General features: G+C 37.9%; 1 protein-coding gene across 1 annotated transcript in view; it reads right to left on the reverse strand.

Moving 5' to 3' along the window:
* Arid2 (AT-rich interaction domain 2) overlaps nt 1-19,891 on the reverse strand; it is a 136,642-nt gene that overhangs the window by 56,465 nt on the left and 60,286 nt on the right. Inside the window, exons 4-6 of the mRNA XM_059247458.1 lie at nt 17,941-18,074; nt 11,224-11,442; nt 8,722-8,789 (exon numbers count right to left, since the gene is read on the reverse strand). Coding sequence (XP_059103441.1) covers nt 8,722-8,789; nt 11,224-11,442; nt 17,941-18,074 — 421 coding nt within the window. The remainder of the gene's footprint in view (nt 1-8,721; nt 8,790-11,223; nt 11,443-17,940; nt 18,075-19,891) is intronic.

Raw genomic sequence — 19,891 nt, forward strand, 5'->3', positions numbered from 1 at the left:
AACCTACAAACTGTTAAGACAGTCTTTCAGGCTAAGAACTAATGCCTTTACACTGCTCTGTCTTACAAAACTCAAGTTTGTCAACGCCTGTGACCAGAACTTAAGTCTTAACAGTGGGAGTGGTTCATGCTCCAGTTTAACAGACTGAGATGGGTCGGGTGGTGGTGGTGCATGCCTTTTTTTTTTTTTTTTAATGAATTTTTTTTTTAATGAAATTTTTTTTTCTTACTCTCTTTTATTTATTACGTATACAGTATTCTGCCTGCATGTGTCCCTGCAGGCCCAAAGAGGGCACCAGATCTCATTACAGATGGTTGTGAGCCACCATGTGGTTGCTGGGAATTGAACTCAGGACCTTTGGAAGAACAGCCAGTGCTCTTAACCTCTGAGCCATCTCTCCAGCCCGGTGGTGCATGCCTTTAATCCTAGCACTCGGGAGGCAGTGCCAGGCGGATCTCTGTGAGTTCGAGGCCAGCCTGGGCTACAGAGTGAGTTCCAGGTAAGATGCAAAGCTACACAGAGAAACCCTGTCTCAAAAAACAAAAAAAAACAAACAAACAAAAAAAAAAATCAGACTGAGATGCACACATACATCGAGATAACCAGGTTTTAGAAACAAAGCTCTTTTGATTTTGAGGCTAGTAGTTGAACAAGGGATTCCAGGCTGCACCAGGCCAGTAAGGGTCTACTGCACACACAGAAGTCTTATGGTATTTGGTAACAACAGAAAAGAACTAAGTTATTAAAGAAACATAATGTTCAATAGCCAATGAAAAAAAGAGCCACAGCAAGTACAGTAAATAATGAGGATACCAGATGTAGAAGTCAAAATGATCATGGATAGTAGGTCCAAAGAAATAAAACACTAAATATTTTGGCGAAGAAATGGAAACTAAAAGAAACAAACAGAAATTTTTAGAACTCAAAACAATAACTGAGTTTAAAAATTCAAGGGATGGGTTTAACAACTAACAATAGTCAAAAGTGAAAATATAAAGTTTGAATTATAAAGAAACAAAAAGATGACCAGAAAAAAGGTCCATGAGCAACAGTATCTCAGTGGGAGAAAAGTAAGAACAAAGTAGCCTGGGGTGATAAGTGAAGGGGGTTTTCTAAATAAACTGAAGTCCTAAGCTGCAGAATGAAGAAGTATTATCTCAAAGAAACTGAAAGGGCAGGAATGTCAAACTTCTTAAAAAGAAAAGAGAGAAACAATCAATGCAAATAGACAAAAAGGGCAAAGAACCTTAAAATGACAGCAGTTTGTGGAAGCCAGAAGATTTAGGGAATAGAAAAGTAATGGAACAATAGATTTTAGAGGAAATGGTCTGATGGGACTTAGGGCCAGATAAGTAACAGAGCAACTGGTACTGGTGTAACCAACCTCCTATAAATCAACATGCATGGGAAGTATTTTCCCGACTGGACAACAGGTGGTACAAGACTATGACTACTGAAATAAGGAATTCAAAGTGGTGGTCCACTGGCCACCCACAGTTCTATTTGTACTTTAGTTCTGGGCTAAGACATACAAAATAGAAACTCAAGAGATAGTGATTGCTAAGATGAGCAGATTGTTTAGGGCTTATCTCAAACCAAGGCAGACAGCATTTGAAAGCCAATCAATCTCTAGCAATGAAGAAGCAATGTAGAAAAGGTGCTCCACAAATCTAGAGAGGGGTACCTGCCTGAGTCTACCACTGAGTACAAAGTTGTACATCTGTATGGTCAAATTCCACACAACAGGCAAAAATGTGGAGATAACACTAAAGAGATACAATACAAAGTTCAGAGAACAGAGGAAATAGGTAAGCCTAGCTAATTCAACAGAATCCCTACGGAGACTGACCTTGGGTAAGATTAATCCACACATACAATAGTATGAGTCTTCAGCGCCCACAAAACTCGATGTATTCAAGACGTGGTCCCTACAGAGGGTGGTATGATAGGTTGCAGAGCTTTTTGGGATGGGGTCTAGTAAAAGGTTCTTAAATCACTGTGGGCATGCTCCCAAAGGGAATTGTGGTATCCTGGCTCTTCTGTGTTCATCCTTAGTTCCTGGCCATGAGGGAGTGAATTTGCTATCAGCATATAGTCTTATGCAGATGTGTTAAATTACCACGGTACCAAGGTGTGGGAGCCCATTTTCAGGTTCCTCGTGGCTTTACCAAGCAAGTCTGCATAGTGTGGATGATTAGACCATGGGCCTGAGTGCAGGTGTCTGAGATGGTCTGCACTTGGCTGTGCTGAGGGGGAGGTCTTTTGCTTCACCTCCTTGGCGTCTCTATAAATACCCTGGGGCAGAGACAGACAGGGCCCGTTGGAATAGGTTCCAGGCCCTCTTGAGGCTATCCTGTATTTTCTGTTTATCTCCACACTCTAAATCCTTCTATCTAATATTTCCTGCTGCTCTCACTCAAGAAAACTCGGGGGAACTGTGGGGTTGGTGGGTAAGCACCCCACACCAAGGCTACTTGGTCATTGGGATGTCTAAAACTGTAAACTAAAATAACCCTGTTCCTTCCAAGGCCATTATCTCCAGGCTAGGAATTCTATTCTACCACAGTTGTACCTGAGGTAGAGATGCTGTTGTAGGGACACAAAGGTAACAACAAAACAAACAAAACCTTTCTGCAACAAAACTAAAACTAATGTAATTATAGAGATAAACCATCTAAGAGCTAACAGCCTGCGAGAAGAAAGTTAAAATTTTCTAAAAGACACCAAAATGCAGACTTTGTGATATAATAGGCACAAATATCTGCAGCTAAAAAAATTTACTAGACACAAGAAACTAGGAAACCTGACTCATTATCAAGACCAAAACCAAACCAAACCAAACCAAAACCAAAATCCACCACCAGAACAAAAAACAATTTCAGTAAGACTAGTTCTCAAGTAATAAAGATTAAAGAATAGACAAGGACTTAAAAAAAATCTATTTTAACAAATACACTCAAGGCTTTAAAAAAAAAAAGAACGTGATAAGGAAAAAAATGGATAATAAAAATAGAACCAAATGAAAACTTTAAAACTGAGCTGGAGAGATGGCTCAGTGGTTAAGAGCACTGGCTGCTCTTCCAGAGGACCAGGTTTGATTCAAGCACCCATTTAGTGCCTTACAACCGTAATATATCTGGTCCCTGGGAACTGGCGGCCTCTTTATAGGCCCTACACACACACACACACACAAACACACACACACACACACACACACACACACGGTGCACAGAGATAACATTCAAGCAAACACTCATATCCATAAAAATAATCCCAAATAAAAAAATTAAAATTTAAAAATGAAAACAAATTACAAGATTGTCTCATCTTGAGAAGATAAAAACTTGACAAAAATACGATCCATGATTAAGTACACAGGGGATAAAAGATTTAAAAACCATAATAGGACATTAGATGTATGAAACAACATATGCATAAATGTTGCCCAATAAAATTTGAGGAGAATGAAAATACCTTGAGAGTTGTCAAAAACGTGCCAAATTTAACATAAATTATCAAACCATAGACTCACAAAGCCAACCGAGCAATAGGGAAGGTATATAATGAAAAATACAAGGCACAACCAACTAGATTTAAAAAATCAGTAACAAAGAAAACTTCTCAAAGGCAGTTAAAGAGAAATTACACCTAGAAGAGAAAAAAAAAAACAAAGTTGACCAACTTCTGAAGAATAATGTAAGCAATCAAGTATCATCTTCAAAGGACTAAGACAAGACTCCAAAGTCTACACTTTCCACACACACACACACACACACACACACACACACAAATCTCTTAAATGTGGAAACACAACCCAAAATTTCAATAAAATAAAAGTTGGGAGGTCAAATTCCATTACATCATTAACATGATGAAATGTGCAGATTGAAACATGGTGACTTAAAGACAGAAACTGCATTCTGTGGAGAGGAAGAAATCCAGATCCAACCACAAGCTATCAAAAAGAAACCCTGAATTTGAAGAAGGCAAACTGTGGCACAACATCAGCTGTAAGAAAGCTGTTGTGACCACACTAGCACCAGACAATGTCGAACTCAAGACAAGAGATATCAGCAGACGTGCTAGGAAGTATTTCATAACGGCACAAAGAATCCATCAGGAAAACCTAACGATTGTAAATATAGGTATGATTAATAACAGAAGTTTGAATACATGAAGCAAAACTGACAGAACTGAAAACAGATATAAACATTTATATCATAGTTTGCAACTTCATTACTTCATTTCTCAGTGAATCACAGAATAACAGCTATTAATAGACATCATGTCCAATATAGCAGGGTAAAAAAACCTTTAAGGCTCACAGGCACCACAAATGAACAAAGACCATATACTAGATCATAAAACAAATCTTTAGAAACGTAAAAGGCCTGAATAATAAAGAACATGTCCTTTAAAAATAACAGAATTTGACTGGAAATCAGTATGACTGATGATGACAAAAACCATTAGGAAAAATCTATTTTGTAGAAATTAAAAGCATTCTTCTATGATACTTAGGAATCAAAAGTCACCAGGAAAACCAGAAATGATCTTGACCTAAATAATAGTGAGAAGTGAATATAAAAGGGAGGGAGGCGGGACTAAAGCAGACTGCAGAGTGAAGTGCACAGCATATGAAGATATTAGATAATAAAGACTTACACAGATAATCTAAAAAGGAAAAAGTTAACTTATACATAGTGTTAATAACAATTGTACATAGAAAGGGAATAGTTCTGGGGTCCCTGCATTATTCAAAACGTGGTAAAAACAATTTACTAAATGAATTCATATGCAAATTGCTCTAGAATAAATAATGAGATAACAGAAAAAGTGCATACAACTTCAAATTATTAGTGAATAAAAATTTAGACAATTAACAGTACTTAGAGCTGGATGTGGTACCTGTCTGTTATCCTATCACAAACAAGGTGATTGCAACAATGTACTGGGGAGGCTGAAACTAGATTCTGAGTTTGAAGCTAGTCTGAACCTGCTATAAAACACACACACACACACACACACACACACATTCCATCATTGATATTCATTCCTGGGGTAAGACCCAACAAAACCAAAACAAACTATAAATTCAAGAAGCTACTAGGAATCAGGTAAACTGAAAAATAAATAACAAAGTTATTTGGTTTCTGGGAACCAAGAAAATCCCCTTCTAAATAAGTCAGAATAGCAAAAGGGAAATGAGGAAATATTTTTAAACTGAATTGTAATAAAACAAGACATCACAAACACGTATTGCAAAGTTAAAACTGCACTTAAAGGGCGCTTCATTGCCTTGAATGTATTACAATGTATACATTAGGAAACCAACCATTAAACCTGACCTTGTCAGAAAGGTACAACACACTAAAGTCAAGGAAAACAGCATAAACAAAGATGTATGAACAGTGGGAAATAAATGAAAGGAATAGCAACAGTAGGCCTCATCAGATCTCCAAACACTTATGTCTGTTTGCATGATTAGTAATTACACTACTCCTACTGGGACTGTGTGTATAAATAAATACTCTGTGTAACTTAAAACTTCAGCATCGACTTTCCTGAACTAAGGAAATTATCTAATTCTATAGACAATGGGTATGGTTTTTTGGGGGGTGAGTAAGAATATGAGATGGGATCTTTGTTTAGTTGTGGACAAGGAGTTAGAAATGTAGCTCCATCATTTCTGGTAAGAAATTTACAGGCCTAATACTCTCAGTATCTCTGAGGTTTGGGTTTATAAAGCATGACCTGAGTAAGCTATTCACCACTGGCTTGCTCTTCAGCTTCCACAGCCTTGGTTTCTACTATCTGAGTCAGTGGGCACTACCACAGTGATTTCAGAACAGTATTTGCCTTTAAATGTCTTATAAATGTAATATGGTAGCTTAAGTAAATGAAATAAAGAAATAAATGAAACAAGGGACTAACTATGTGAGTCAGTAACACTTGGCTCACAAGTTTTACTAGGGTTATCAAGTGTGGTGGTTTGAATAAGAATGGCCCTCATAGGCTCATATATTTTAACATTTAGTTATCAGGGAGTGGCACTATTTGAAAGGACTAGAAGGATTAGGAGGTGTGGTCTTATTGGAGGAAGTGTGTCACTGGGGGGTGGGCTTTAAGGTTTTAAAAGCTCATGCTAAGCCCAGAGTGTCTCTCTCTGCCTACAGATCAGGACGTAGTTCTCAACTATTGCTCCAGAGCCATGCATGCTGCCATAATCCCTGTCATTATACAGGACTAGACCTCTGAAACCGTAAGCAAACCCCCAATTAAATGCTCTCTTATTATAGTTGCCTTGGTCATGATGTTTCTTTACTGCAATAGAACAGTGACTAAGATACCAGGTATATGTGTATTACATAAACTATATCTAAACTAAATAAATTTATTTAAAGATATTTTTAAATATATACATGTTTAAATTATTAAAAGTAAAAAAGAATATAAAATGATATTAGGTATATGAAAGTTCCAAAGAATTTTACAAAATCAAAATTACAAAAAAGAGACCTTAGAAATTAAAAAATGGTCTCTAAAATAAAAATGTAACCAATGGGTCAAATGACAGACACAACTAGTAAAGGATTAAGTAAGCTGAAAAACAAGTAACAAGTAACTAGTAAAGGGTTAAGTAAGCTGAAAAACAAGTAACAAGCAACTAGTAAAGGGTTAAGTAAGCTGAACAACAAGTAACAAGCAACTAGTAAAGGGTTAAGTAAGCTGAACAAGAAGTAACAAGCCAAAAACAACGAAACCAGTTAGAGCTAGGATTCCCTTAAATCCAGAACCTAGGAGGCAGAGGCAGGGGGATTTCTATGAGCTTTGAGCCTGGTTTATGGAGGGAATTCTAGCCAGCAAGGGCTGCATAATAGATCCTGTCTCAAAAGATAAAACAAACAAACAAAGAGATGATTCAAATTAATAAAAAAGTCAGAAAAGAAAGGTAGAAAGCAAAAGAGCAACAATAAAATAAAAATACAATTCTATGACTAGAATTATTGGTAAAACAAAGATAAAAATGCAGAATTATTTGAATACACCGTCTGCACTGACAGGCCTAATCATTCAGCGTGGTTTTTTTTTTTTTAATAATATGCAAAAAGCACAGATTCAGAAGGGAAAGGAGACATGCACACAATACTAAGGACCAACAAAGCACATGAAAAGCCTGCTTCCCAAGGCTTCAAACTATACTGAAGCATGAAATTAGAGACAGCATAACTTTATGTCGGCCCTGAATAATAAAAGACAAGTGAGTATTTTAGAAATACATTGGAATATCTATTTTTAAAAATTTATTCATAATTTTTTTCGATATATGAATGTTTCGTCTGCTTGTGTGCATGTGCATCATGTGTGTGCCTAGTGGTCGAGGAAGTCAAAAGAGGGCCCCAGATCCCCTGGAACTGGAGTTATGGCTGGTTGTGAGACATCATGTGGTTGCTGGGAATCAAACCCAGATCCTCTACAACAGCAACAAGTGCTTTTAACTGCAGAATCATCTCTCCAGCTGAGAAATTCAGTGACACACCAAAGCTCTAAATAGACCAATAGACAGGACAGGGTCCAGAAACACACCCATACATATACAATCACCAAATTCATGAAAAAGGTGAAATTGCAATGTAATGAGGAAAACCATAGCAAGTACAAGGAAATGAACCAATTGGTAACTTACACAAATGCTATACGAACTGTCTATGTAAATATGAAAGGTCATATAGAAAAAATTAGGATGTCTTTGTGACATAAAAGCAGGCATAATTTTGTAAAAAGGACACACACACGAAAGTTAAAGCAAGAATTGGATGAGCTGGACTACACTAGTATTAAGTCACAATGTAGAGCGGATAGTGGAGGCTCACATACAACATCTCAGTGCAGGGAGCCTGGGAGAGGATACAAGTGTGAGGTCAGCCTGCTTTCTACACTAAGTTCTAGGAAGTTGGGCTAGAGTAGACTGATCAACTAGCCAACCAGTCAGATAAATAAACCTTCCACCAAAGAACACCTTTAAAAAAAGAAAAGCAACAAACAAGGTATTTTCAAAACATATATTTTAAAAGGAACTTTACCAGGGAACATACAGACCTCTAAAAATCAGTAACGTTAATAATCTCAATTTAAAAATGGACAAAATAAGGGCACTACCCCAAATAAACTATCAAAACAGCCTAAGGTATTTTAATTTTTACCAGTCATCAGGGGGAAAGTGGAAATTAAAACCCAGACAGAGTGACACCATATATTCACCAGAATGGATAAAATCAGAGACCAACAATACAAAACTCTGACAACAATGAACAACTGAAACCCTGACTTATTGATGTTGAAAATCATACAATTATTCTGATATCCTATCTCTCAGGATCTAATGGAATATATGGCCCTTGTAACCTAGCAATTCTACTTGCAGGTGTATCACCCAATACATGTACAAAATAAAATTTCCTGAAACTCCAAATCCTTGGAGTTTGAAACTTTAAATATTTTCTGCTATTATTACATATTTGTCACTTCAGAAATGAACTAAAGAACAAAGGAATTTCATTTCTGTTCATTAGAGACCTTAAAAGAGTTTTCATTCAATCACAACCTCTAAACATGCATGTAAACAATTCTGCCAAAGATAAAGTAGTAGTATGCAACACGCACACAAAGCCAGCGACCACTGACTCCAAGTTGGCGTCAGCATTTCAGTTTGTGAATTACCTTAACAAAGTCTCTATCAGTCTTCTCTCTCCATTCTTCTCCAAAGACAGTAGAGAATGATCCTAAAGCTAAAAGAACAAATAGTACAAATGTAATCAATTAATCCTTAATTCTTAATATTATGTAGCTTTGAAAAACAATGATAGTACATTTCAATACATCATATTTGCTAAAAAGCATTTCATAATAAACTACAGTTCCAGACACTTGTGGACTGTAGTAAACGACAATCTTTTACATACAGCTTCAAACATTTTCTGTCTCTTTACTAAAAATACACAACTCTAGCCTGGAGATGCCTTACTGGTAGAGCACAGATGAGGCCCTGAATTTGATCCCTAGCAACACAAAACAAACTGCATTTTTTTAGTGGCTAAAAAGATGGCTTGGATGTCAAGACTATGTTATTGCTTTTCCAGAGGGCCCAAATTTGGTTCCGGGCACCCTTGTAGGCTGGTTCACAACCACCTATAAGTCCAGGCCAGGGGAATCTGACTTCCTCTTCTGGCCTCTGTGGACACTGCTTTGTGTGCATATACACCACACACACACCCCTAGATATAATTAAATGTAACTCTTAAAAAAAACATGCCCAAATTAAAAAAAAGAAGTTATACACACAGTAAAGAAAAAGTGTCCCAATACAAGCTTCCTTTTGTAGGGAAGAAAACACAGTAAAGAGCTAAATAGATGCCACTGTTATGGAGTGCCAGGCTGTCCACACTGAAAATCCCCATACTGATTTCAGAAATGATTATATGATTCATACTTTAAAAAACATAGAGCAGCCGGGTGGCGATGGTGCACACCTTTAATCCCAGCACTCAGGAGGCAGAACCAGGCAGATCTCTGTGAGTTCGAGGCCAGCCTGGTCTACAGAGTGAGATCCAGGACAGGCACCAAAGCTACACAGAGAAGCCCTGTCTCAAAAAAACCAAAACAAACCAAACCAACCAACCAACCAAACAAACAAACACAGAGCAAAACATTTGTTGTAAACAATGCCAGTTTAAAAAAAAAAATGCCTATGAGGAAAATTTTCTAAGATAATTTTGTTAAATTGATACATAAGCAAATATGACTGCACTGTGTGTGTGTAAGTGTGTGTGTGTTCCACACTGTGTCATCCTCACCTTCCACTTTGTTTGAACAGGGCCTCAGTCCTGTATGGCAGTGAGCAGCAGCTTCTTTTGCCCCCCGCCACCCACCTTGCCACAAGGTGGCAGGACTGGCTGCAGATGTGTACTGCCACGCACCCACTTGATGTGGGTTCTGGGAATCCCAACTTTGGTCACTGAGCCATCATCCAAGCCCTACAGCCACTCAGGTTGTCAGCGCTTGTATTTATCTTAACAGCTTTTGGAGACAGGGCCTCCTCACTCTGCAGCCATGCCTGGACTTAAGCTGAGAGAGCCAACTGCCTCGGCCTCCACCTCAGGAGTGCCACCACGCCCAGAGAAAAGTGCTGTCTTGGCTGTGGATGACAGTGTCTGTTAAAATGAACATTCTAGAACACAGAACTACAAGTACAATATGCTTACAGAATGTGAGAAGATACACTGGACATGAGAATGCCATGTCTTCATATATCAAAACTGATCAAGCTGGGCGGTGGTGGCGCACGCCTTTAATCCCAGCACTTGGGAGGCAGAGCCAGGCGGATCTCTGTGAGTTCGAGGCCAGCCTGGACTACCAAGTGAGTTCTAGGAAAGGCGCAAAGCTACACAGAGAAACCCTGTCTCGAAAAACCAAAAAAAAAAACCAAAAAAAAAAAAAAAAAAAAAAAAAAACCAAACCAAAAAAAACCAAACCTGATCAAGTTACTTCTATGCTATGCATTATAATTCATTATTTACACATATTCCATTCAATGGCTAGATAGTAAGACTTATACTAATATTATTCTGATGTGAAAACAAATATTCTTTACAAAGCTTTTGTTTTAAGGTTTCAAAAAAGGGATAAACAACTTCAAATTCCATTCTATATTAAGTGCCGAGTCAAATTTGAAAGAACAAAATAAAATATCACAACAAAAAAAACCCATGAAAATGAGATGGAAATCTACCAAATTCAGATATTTAAAGTTACAACAAAAATAACAACCTTTGTTCCTTCCTCATATAACTGAAAATACTTCAAACAAAGGAAGAAGCTAATTTTTATGTATGCTTACACTATTGTTAATTTTCCTCACATAAAATAAGTCTATGGTAAATTCCCAACACTATTAACTAAATAATCCCAAATACAATAGTTTGTAAAGCTTGTAACTTGATACAAATCAAAATACACTAAAAGGAATTTATTTGCAAATAACTGGCTACTTAAAGGTAAAAATAAAAACCACAAATCTCTAAAACACTACAATAAGTTCTCTCACAAACTGTGTGCTATATATACACACACAACAAATGTGTTTCCCTGATAGTTTTCATTTGGAAACCATGAGAAGGCTTTAACCCTTTTCCAGCACCACATCTGAAGTTTGTTAAAACTTACTGTCATCGAACACCCCAGCATTAGCAAGTAGTAAGGTGATGATTTTGGGGTCCTTCTCAAGCTGCATGGCGTGCTTGCTTTCATTGGATAGGAGCGTGCACACATTAATAGCGAAGTCCACCTCATTCGGGAGTCCGGATAACAGTGAAAGCACCAGTTTATTATAATCATTTGGCGAGTTAAAATCCATAGATAACCCATAACTTTGACGTAGGTAATCTAGGAAAAGGAAAAACACAACAAAGCAGGAATAAAAACTGTAAGTTAGCCATGGGTGAGCTACCTGTGGCTGTTCTCTTCTGAGCACGGCAGACCCACCCCTGCCCTTCCCTTTCTTCCGCCTTAGACTACAAGTCTATTAAAAGTGTCCAGGTTCCTTGACTTTTCAGGCTTGTTGTTTAAAATTACATTTTTAAGGTTTTTTTTTTTTTTTTTTTTTTTTTTTGGTCCCCCCACCTCCTGAGACAGGGTTTCTCTGTGTAACAGTCCTGGCTCTCCTGGAACTCGCTTTGTAGAACAGGCTGGCCTCGAACTCACAGAGATACACTTGCCTCTACCTCCCAAGTACTGGGATTAAAGGCGTGTGCCACCACTACCCGGCATATTTTTAAATATTAAAATGTAAAAACACACTTACCTTCTTGAACATCACTGACAAAACCATAGCAAATAATTATTTCATTGGATTTACTGAGATTAACAGTAAAAGCAATAATTTTAAGCATTAGAATCCTACAAATCTTTCTAACTGCAACCATAGACACAACAATTCTGCTCTTTTGCTGCAATCCCACACCATCACTATTATGCCAATGATCTTGTATTTTGTTCCTTGGTTCTGCTTTATTTTGAAATATCAGATATGTGGAATTACATAACACATAGGCCTTAGTGTTTATTTTCTTTAATTTAACAAAGTACTTTTGAGATCCATATTGACATGTGAATCAGTAATCCATTCCTTTCTAGACATAGTACGTCATGCCCAAATGAGGAGAATTTTTACTGTTTCTAGTTTGGGATATCCACCCACAAATATGGCTGTTGTAAAGACTCCTGTGAAGGACTTCTGGGAGAACCCACCCATTTTTGCTGGCTAAACATCTAGAGGTAGAAGTGCTGGGTCACATGCAAATTGAATGCTTAACTTTCTGAAAAACTGCAAAGCCATTTTTCACAGCGGCTGCAGCACTTTGCGCTCTCATTGCAGTACACTAGAATTCCTCATGCTCATATCATCACCAGCACTTATCGTAAGTATTGAATATCTTGAAGAAGAATCACTTATTCAATGTTTTTTCCCCCAAAATTCCCAGCTAGTGAGCGGCTTGTGTTCTTTTTGTGTTTTTCTGGCTATCCTGGAACTAGCTCTGTAGACCACCAGGCTGGCCTTGAACTCACAGAGATCCACATGTCTCTGCCTCCTGAATGCTGGGATTAAGGGCATGTACCATCACTGCCCAGCTGGCTTATGTTCTTATTGTTTCAAAGAGAAGTTTTAATTCTGATAAAATTTAATTTGTACATTTTTATTTTTATGTTTCATGTTTTTGTAACTAGAGAAAAATAACATGATTTTCTGTGAGAGACTTGATTCTAAAACATCCACTTAACAAAACTTGGAGGATTAGAAGATAGGGACACAGGGCAAACAGAGTATACATAGTATGTCTAGGCCTTGGCAGCCATGACCCAAGACAAATATCCTAAGACAATTTTTCAAATAAAGCTGTCACTAGTTTAAGAAAATAAGAATTGAAAAATGTTCAGATCAAACATTTCAGAATACTTCAGAACTACATGGATTCTTAAAAGTTTAAAATAATAGTAACAACAAACTCTAAATCCTCTCTATAAAACACAAGTAAAAATCTTCTGTTACATATTTAACAGAAAAAACAATTTCTGAGGGGTACGTTTGAGATGTGGTCTTAATGTGCTGCCCTGACTGGTTCTGACCTGACATTTCTCTTGCTTGAGGCTCCCAAATGCTAAGATTACATGTTTGCTACCATATGTGGCTCAACATCAGCATCTGAACAGATACCTCTTCAATTCTAAAGTATTGTAGGAACATCACTAATAATGGTGAGGTGCGTAACCGAGTTACAAATGACTAAGACACTTAATTTTTATCATTGAATAATACACAGCAGAGTGAGCCCACAGGGGATGGCTCAGCTGGTCAGTGCTCGTGGCACAAGCAGGAGGACCTCATTTCAAGTTCCCAGCATCAGAACAAACAGCTATGGTATCATATGACTGCAATCCTGCACTGTGAAGGCAGAGACTAGAAGATCCATGGAGCTTGCTGGCCAGCAAGTCTTGTTCACTATGAGCTCAGGTTCAGTCAGAAATCCTGTCTCAAAATACAAGGTGGAAAGTGACTAAGGAAAACACCCAGTGACAACTTCTGGCCTAGACTCACATACAAGCTTATTTTCTTATGATTTTGATGAATGGAATTTCTCAAATACCTTAAAGAGTAGACAAATATCTAGGGATACAGGAGCAGATTTTACTGATGATGATAAGTCAAGTCACACATTCTCTGAAAGGAAATAAACCTGGAACTCACACTCAAACATCTGTCACACTGTCTTAAGTTAATATAATCTTGGAATTATTTGTTACTGAAGAATAAGAATCTACACATTTTTACCAATTAACTTTGCTGATTATACAACAGACTAATACAAAGTATCTTTTAATCCTATTAGGTTTAGTAAAGATTCCTAAAGAGAATGTATGACAAAATACAGGCCATTAGATCCAGATGGGGGCTAGCAAGACGGCTCAGCAGGTAGAGGTTCTTATTACCAAGTCTGATGACTTGCGTTTGGATTACTGGATCGCACATGATGGAGAGAACTGACTGTCTCAGATATCATCTAACCTCATATCTGCCATGGCAAACCCCTTTCAAAGACAGACAGATAGACAGAAGAGAAAGTGAGTGGTGCACATCCATAACCCCAAGTCCCTGGAATCCTGGGACAGAAGGCCTATTTCAGTCCGTGTGTTTCAAACCAACCTAGGCAACTACTAAAATGTAATGTCATTAACAAAATAATACTCCACAGGTCTTAAAGTCTTCCTTCCCCTTGCCCTACGAGCTATGTTGTTTCAGAATGAGATTGGCAATTTATTTTTAAGAAACCTGATTTAAAATTTACTGAAGTGCATCACTGTTAACAAATTAAATTTGAGGCATCCAATTCTTTGTTTTCAATTTGGAGAAAAGAGAGGACTCCTCCTAGCAGGCTGTTTATGTCTCTTGCAGGGATTCTGTGGGATATTCTTCCTATTAACGTTGGCAGTGACTATAATTGCAGTCCAAATGTCTGTTAGATTATGGAACATTTAATCAACAATCAATGTAACAATGATTAGCTCTAAAACAGTAGTCCTATTAATTTTAATGAGCTGTCGTCTGTACGTTTTCACACACATTACAGTTAGAAAAGAGCTGGGTGTGCAGTCATTGAACACTTGTCTAACACTCAGAAAGCCCTTCCTGGGTTTGTTCCTTAGCAACCTTCACCCACACAAACCTTAAAAATCTATGCATAATTCAAACAAAAATATTGACATCAGTGTTAAATAATCCATATACTCAAAACAGAAACTTCTCAACATTTTCTACAATGTAAAGAGACTGGGAGCAGAGTCAATAACCTCTGGGAACCCGGACACCCGTTCCCTTAATGTACGATAGTCGTCATGTACGGGTGTGCACGTGGCAAGTGGGGGCCTGAGGCCGAGGTTAAGAATCTTCTCCATCCTTCTTCTACCTTAGTCAACCAGGAAGAGCCTGTCAATCAAACCCAGAGCTTGTCCACATGGCTAGAGAGCCCATCTCTGTCTTCCAATGCTGGGATTGTAGGCGGGCTGTCATGCACTTATGTGGGTTTCTGGGGATCCAAACTCTGGCTTTCATGGTCGTATGGCAGGCACTTTCACCACTGAGTCATCGTCCTACCCCAATTATATTTTAAGAGAAGGCCTTGTTACACAGCACAGACAGGCTTCCAACTCAGTGTCATCCTAACTTGGCCTGCTGGAGTTCTGATATGTGCTAGCACATCTGGGATTGATTATGAATACTGGAAAAGGGATCCAGGCCTTCTTCTATATTGAGCAAATACTCTGTCCTTGAGTACTTTATTTAGGCCTTAGCCCTAAATAAAATTTTTGAAACAGTCATAATTAATCATTAGATAATTCCATTTTGGAATATATTTCTCTCTCCTCTCTCTCTCTCTCTCTCTCTCTCTCTCTCTCTCTCTCTCTCTCTCTCTCTCTCACACACACACACACACACACACACACACACACACACACCGAAACAAAAACATAATGGAGTTTACTCAACTTTCCTACTGACAACTTAAAAAGAAGCATCAGTGAAGGGCTTTCATATTGATGATAATCATGATCATTTGTATAATAACATCATGAAGTTGCAATATCTATTTCAATAAAAATAAAAAGCACTTTAAAATTCATAAACGTTGCTCTGAAACACCATCTCTTTTCAGTGTGAAGTAGGTATTTTGCAATCTGAAGAGAAAGCTGTTAGTTCCTTCCTTCCTAAGAATCCCTTTGTCAACTAAGATACTTCTAAGACACAACTATCCAGATTCCCATTACAACAAAGTAGATACTGTTGTGGAATATCCCTTTACATTGTATGAAGATGTGTCACTGTGATTGGTTTAATAAAAAGCTAAATGACTAATAGCCAGGCAAGAGGTATAGGTGGAACTTCTGGACAGAGAGAGCGCTGGGAAGAAGAAAGAGAGAGTCGCTAGCCAGACATGGAATAACTAGGATGGGCATAATGAACATGAGGTAATGAGTGTGTGGAAGAACATAGATTAAAAATTTGGGTTAATTTAAGATATGAAAGCTAGTTAGAAACAAGCCTAAGCTAAGGCTGAGCTTTCATAATTAATAAGAAGTCTCCGTTTGGCTATTTGGGAACTGACAGGCAGGACAGAGAAAGACTGGTTACAAGATACATTATATCAAAACACTAGACATTCTAACAGGTTGGTGAGACTTCCATTTCTACAGTATGTGGCTTAGCTACTGCTGCAGGTTTCTGAGCATATCTAGCTCCACTAGAGTTTCAGCACGGGCTTCCAAAGATGCCAAAGAACACTTCACTCCTTCCTTAAAGCTAAAATGTTGTAGTAAAAGAAAGCTAATCCGTGTTAATTAGACAGGGCTAGGGAATATAATTTAACCAAGTAGATAGCAGGGTGTGGTGACACACTGCTGTAATCTAACACTCAGGAGACTGAGGGAGGAGGATCATAACTTCAAGTCAAGCACGGCTGCAGAGCAAAACCCTGTCTCAAAAACAAAGCAACAAGAAAGAGACTGTCTCAGTTTGCTTCCTATTACTATGTTCAAACGCCATCACCCAAAGCAATCTGGAGAGGAAAGCTGGGTTTATCTCAGCTTACAGTTTGTAATTCCTCATCAGTGACATCAGGGCAGGCAGCTGAAGGCAGGACTCACAGTACATTTAAAGTTTGCTTTGCCTTCAAAGCTCCTCCCTCATCTCCATTGTTTATAAAGGCACATAACGAAGCCTCTTCCAACAGAAATCATAGATATTAAGAAGAAACTCTATTTCTTCAGTTATTACTCATTGGGGAAGAAATAGAGACAAAAACCAACATGAAAGAAACTTTGGAAATAGATGTGAAAATAAAATGTAAGAACTGTAACAGTGCACAATGAACCAGATTAAATCAAAGGGCTACCCATTAGAGATTGACACTGGTACCAATGCCTAACTGTAGTAAATGAATAAAACTGCATTTTTTGTAAAGAACACAATACAATTTTGGTAAGTATCCCTTGCTTTGTGTAGACCAAATGTCAAATACACTGATCCACATGTCTCCAGCTCATCTTCCCAAAACTGAAAACTAGAGCCTCCATCAGCTCTATTCCAATCTCTTTATCAGACTTTCAAGATAATTATTTCCTAATCCAGTGCATCTCTTTGTAGCTACAGTGTTTTTTTATAATGACACCACTTGAATGAAAAAAATCCTTTAATATTGTATTAGGAAGTTATAGAATAATTCGGAACATTCCTGACATTTTAGTATATACTATAGCAATTGTAGGAAATGTAGCAGACTTCATAGAAAGGTTCTTGCCTTCCCTAACACCTGCTACTTCCTTCCATTCCTCTGAGCCCAGGTTTATCTTAACTGAGTTTAGCTTCTCTAATCTTTGTTGTTGTTGTTGTTGTTGTTTTGTTTTGTTTGTTTTCTGAGACAGGGTTTCTTTGTGTAGCCCTGGCTGTCCTTGAAGTCAGAGGTCCACCTACCTCTGCTTCAGGAGAGTGCTGGATTAAAGGCATGTGCCACAACTACCTGGCGAGTTTCTCTAATTTTAAATGGACCTTTCTCTTCTCATTTTAGTGGCTAAAATCAGGATAAACTCATGATGAGCTAATAATGAAAACTGTTTACAATCAATAAGAAATTTTACTTGAAAATACTCTGAAACTTCCTTCTATAATCTGTGAAGCCAAGGGCTCTAATACCAAGTAAAGCCAAGTTGCAAAAGTTCCATTTCTCCAATGCCTTAAGCCTGCACGTGTGCAAAGTATGGACTAACTCAATTGATGATCTCTTTCCCAATGCAAACCTCTGGGCCTATGCCCAGCTAATTTCATGTGATATTTACCTGACACACTGTGTTGCTGGTAATTGTAGGAAGATGGGATTGCACCAATAGGAAGCTGTGGCTTTGGATTGCCTGGTGGTACCTCATCATCATCTTCCCCAAAATGATGAACTTTCTCGTACTTTTCTAGATAACTGAAAGAGAAAAACAGCAGAGCAAAAAATGTTTAAATATGTATATGTACTATTTTAAAACTCCTACCACATATTTCTTTTTTAGATATCTAAGAATCTAAGTACCACTCACAACCATAACAGTGACCTCAGCTCATCAGGAATACTATGATAAACTCAATGCAAGTTAAAATAGTTTTTCTCTTTACAGAAAGGATGCTACAAGTCCATAAATAAGTTATTTTTGCAAAATACAACTACCTGTCAGTAAATAGCAGTACCCTTTATGTATTGCTTTTATTAAGTTATAGTCACTCCAACAGCTGCTCTCAGATCTTAAGGTGGTGACATTAGGAACATGGCCACCATGACTAAGGACAGTGGAACAGGCTGGGTGGAGGACAAATGTGCTGACTAGTTATATGTTGACTTGACACAAGCTAACGTTATCTGAGATGAGGGAACCTCAATTAAGAAAATGCCTCCATAAGATCAGGCTGTAGTAGTGACTGATGGGCAAGGACTCAGCCTATTGTGGGTGGTGCCATCCCTGGGCTGGTGGTCCTGGATTCTGTAAGAAAGCAGACTGAGCAAGCCATGAGGAGCAAGCCAGTAAGCAGCACCCCTCCATGGCCTTTGCATCAGTTCCTGCCCCCAAGTTCCTTCCCTGTTTGAGTTCCTGTCCTGACTTACTTCACTGATGAATAGTGCTATGAGGAAGTGTAAGACAAATAAACACTTTTTCCCCCAGTACCTCCCAAGAAAGGAAAAATAATGTTGGAGTAACTGAAAGACATACTCTAGGAGTTAGCAGACACAGACATGCTAAGCCCTAGCTCCACTACTTCTGACAAAAAAGAGAATTCAGCTGACTAAGTTTCAGTGACCAGGTCTGAAGCCTTAGTCAATACTGGATGGAACTTAACTGATGAAGCTATGCTGAGCATTAAATGGTATAATGTACTGACCATGTTGTAAAAGGCTGGTGGGTCACCACTGAGAAGCAATGATAAAGGTAGATTCATATGGTAACAGTGAAGTTTTTATTGTAGTAGCAATAGCTATACTTATACCAAGAAGACCAAATGAAAGAAATTCAACACTGTTGTCTTGTATGAAGATAACTCTATTGAGTTCTATATGCTTCAATGATATAATGAGTTCCCTTTAATAACTACAGAAGATTGATTTTGATTATTTTACAAATTAATTTTTGTATCTGAGGTTGAGTCATCAGAGTTTTCAACTCACTGTTCCTTTACCACTGTTCCTTGACATGGGGGAAATGATGTAATTGGAAAGGCATTTTAGAAACTTTGACCTGGCCTATATTCTTGATTCAAAGTGAAGTTTTTAATTATTTTTTTAAAGCTATATAGTCACTGTAAACACAAACGAAAAGATTCCCTGGCCTTGAAGTCTAACACAGGGCACTTCATATTTCAATACATTTCTGTGATGTTTTTATTTATCAACATATAATTGCAATGCACCAATTTCCCCAATTGATAGTAATTCATTTCTCAAGTGACACATATAGGCTATTTTGTTTTACAGTTGATTTCACAAATCATGCTATACCTATCTATGCATATATGTATATAATGTATGTATGTATGTATGTATCTATCTATCTATCTATCTACCTACCTACTTATCTACTTTTATTTCCTTTATTTGAAGTGGTTCACAACCATCTGTAGGCACATACATGGTGGATAAACAAGTATGCAGGCAACACACACATATGTAACATAAAATAAATCAATCTTAAAAAAAACTTTTAAGCCTGGCGGTGGTGGCACACACCTTTAATCCCAGCACTCGGGAGGCAGAGC

The sequence above is a fragment of the Peromyscus eremicus genome, chromosome 20 (assembly GCF_949786415.1).
Source record: "Peromyscus eremicus chromosome 20, PerEre_H2_v1, whole genome shotgun sequence".
NCBI lineage: Eukaryota > Metazoa > Chordata > Mammalia > Rodentia > Cricetidae > Peromyscus > Peromyscus eremicus.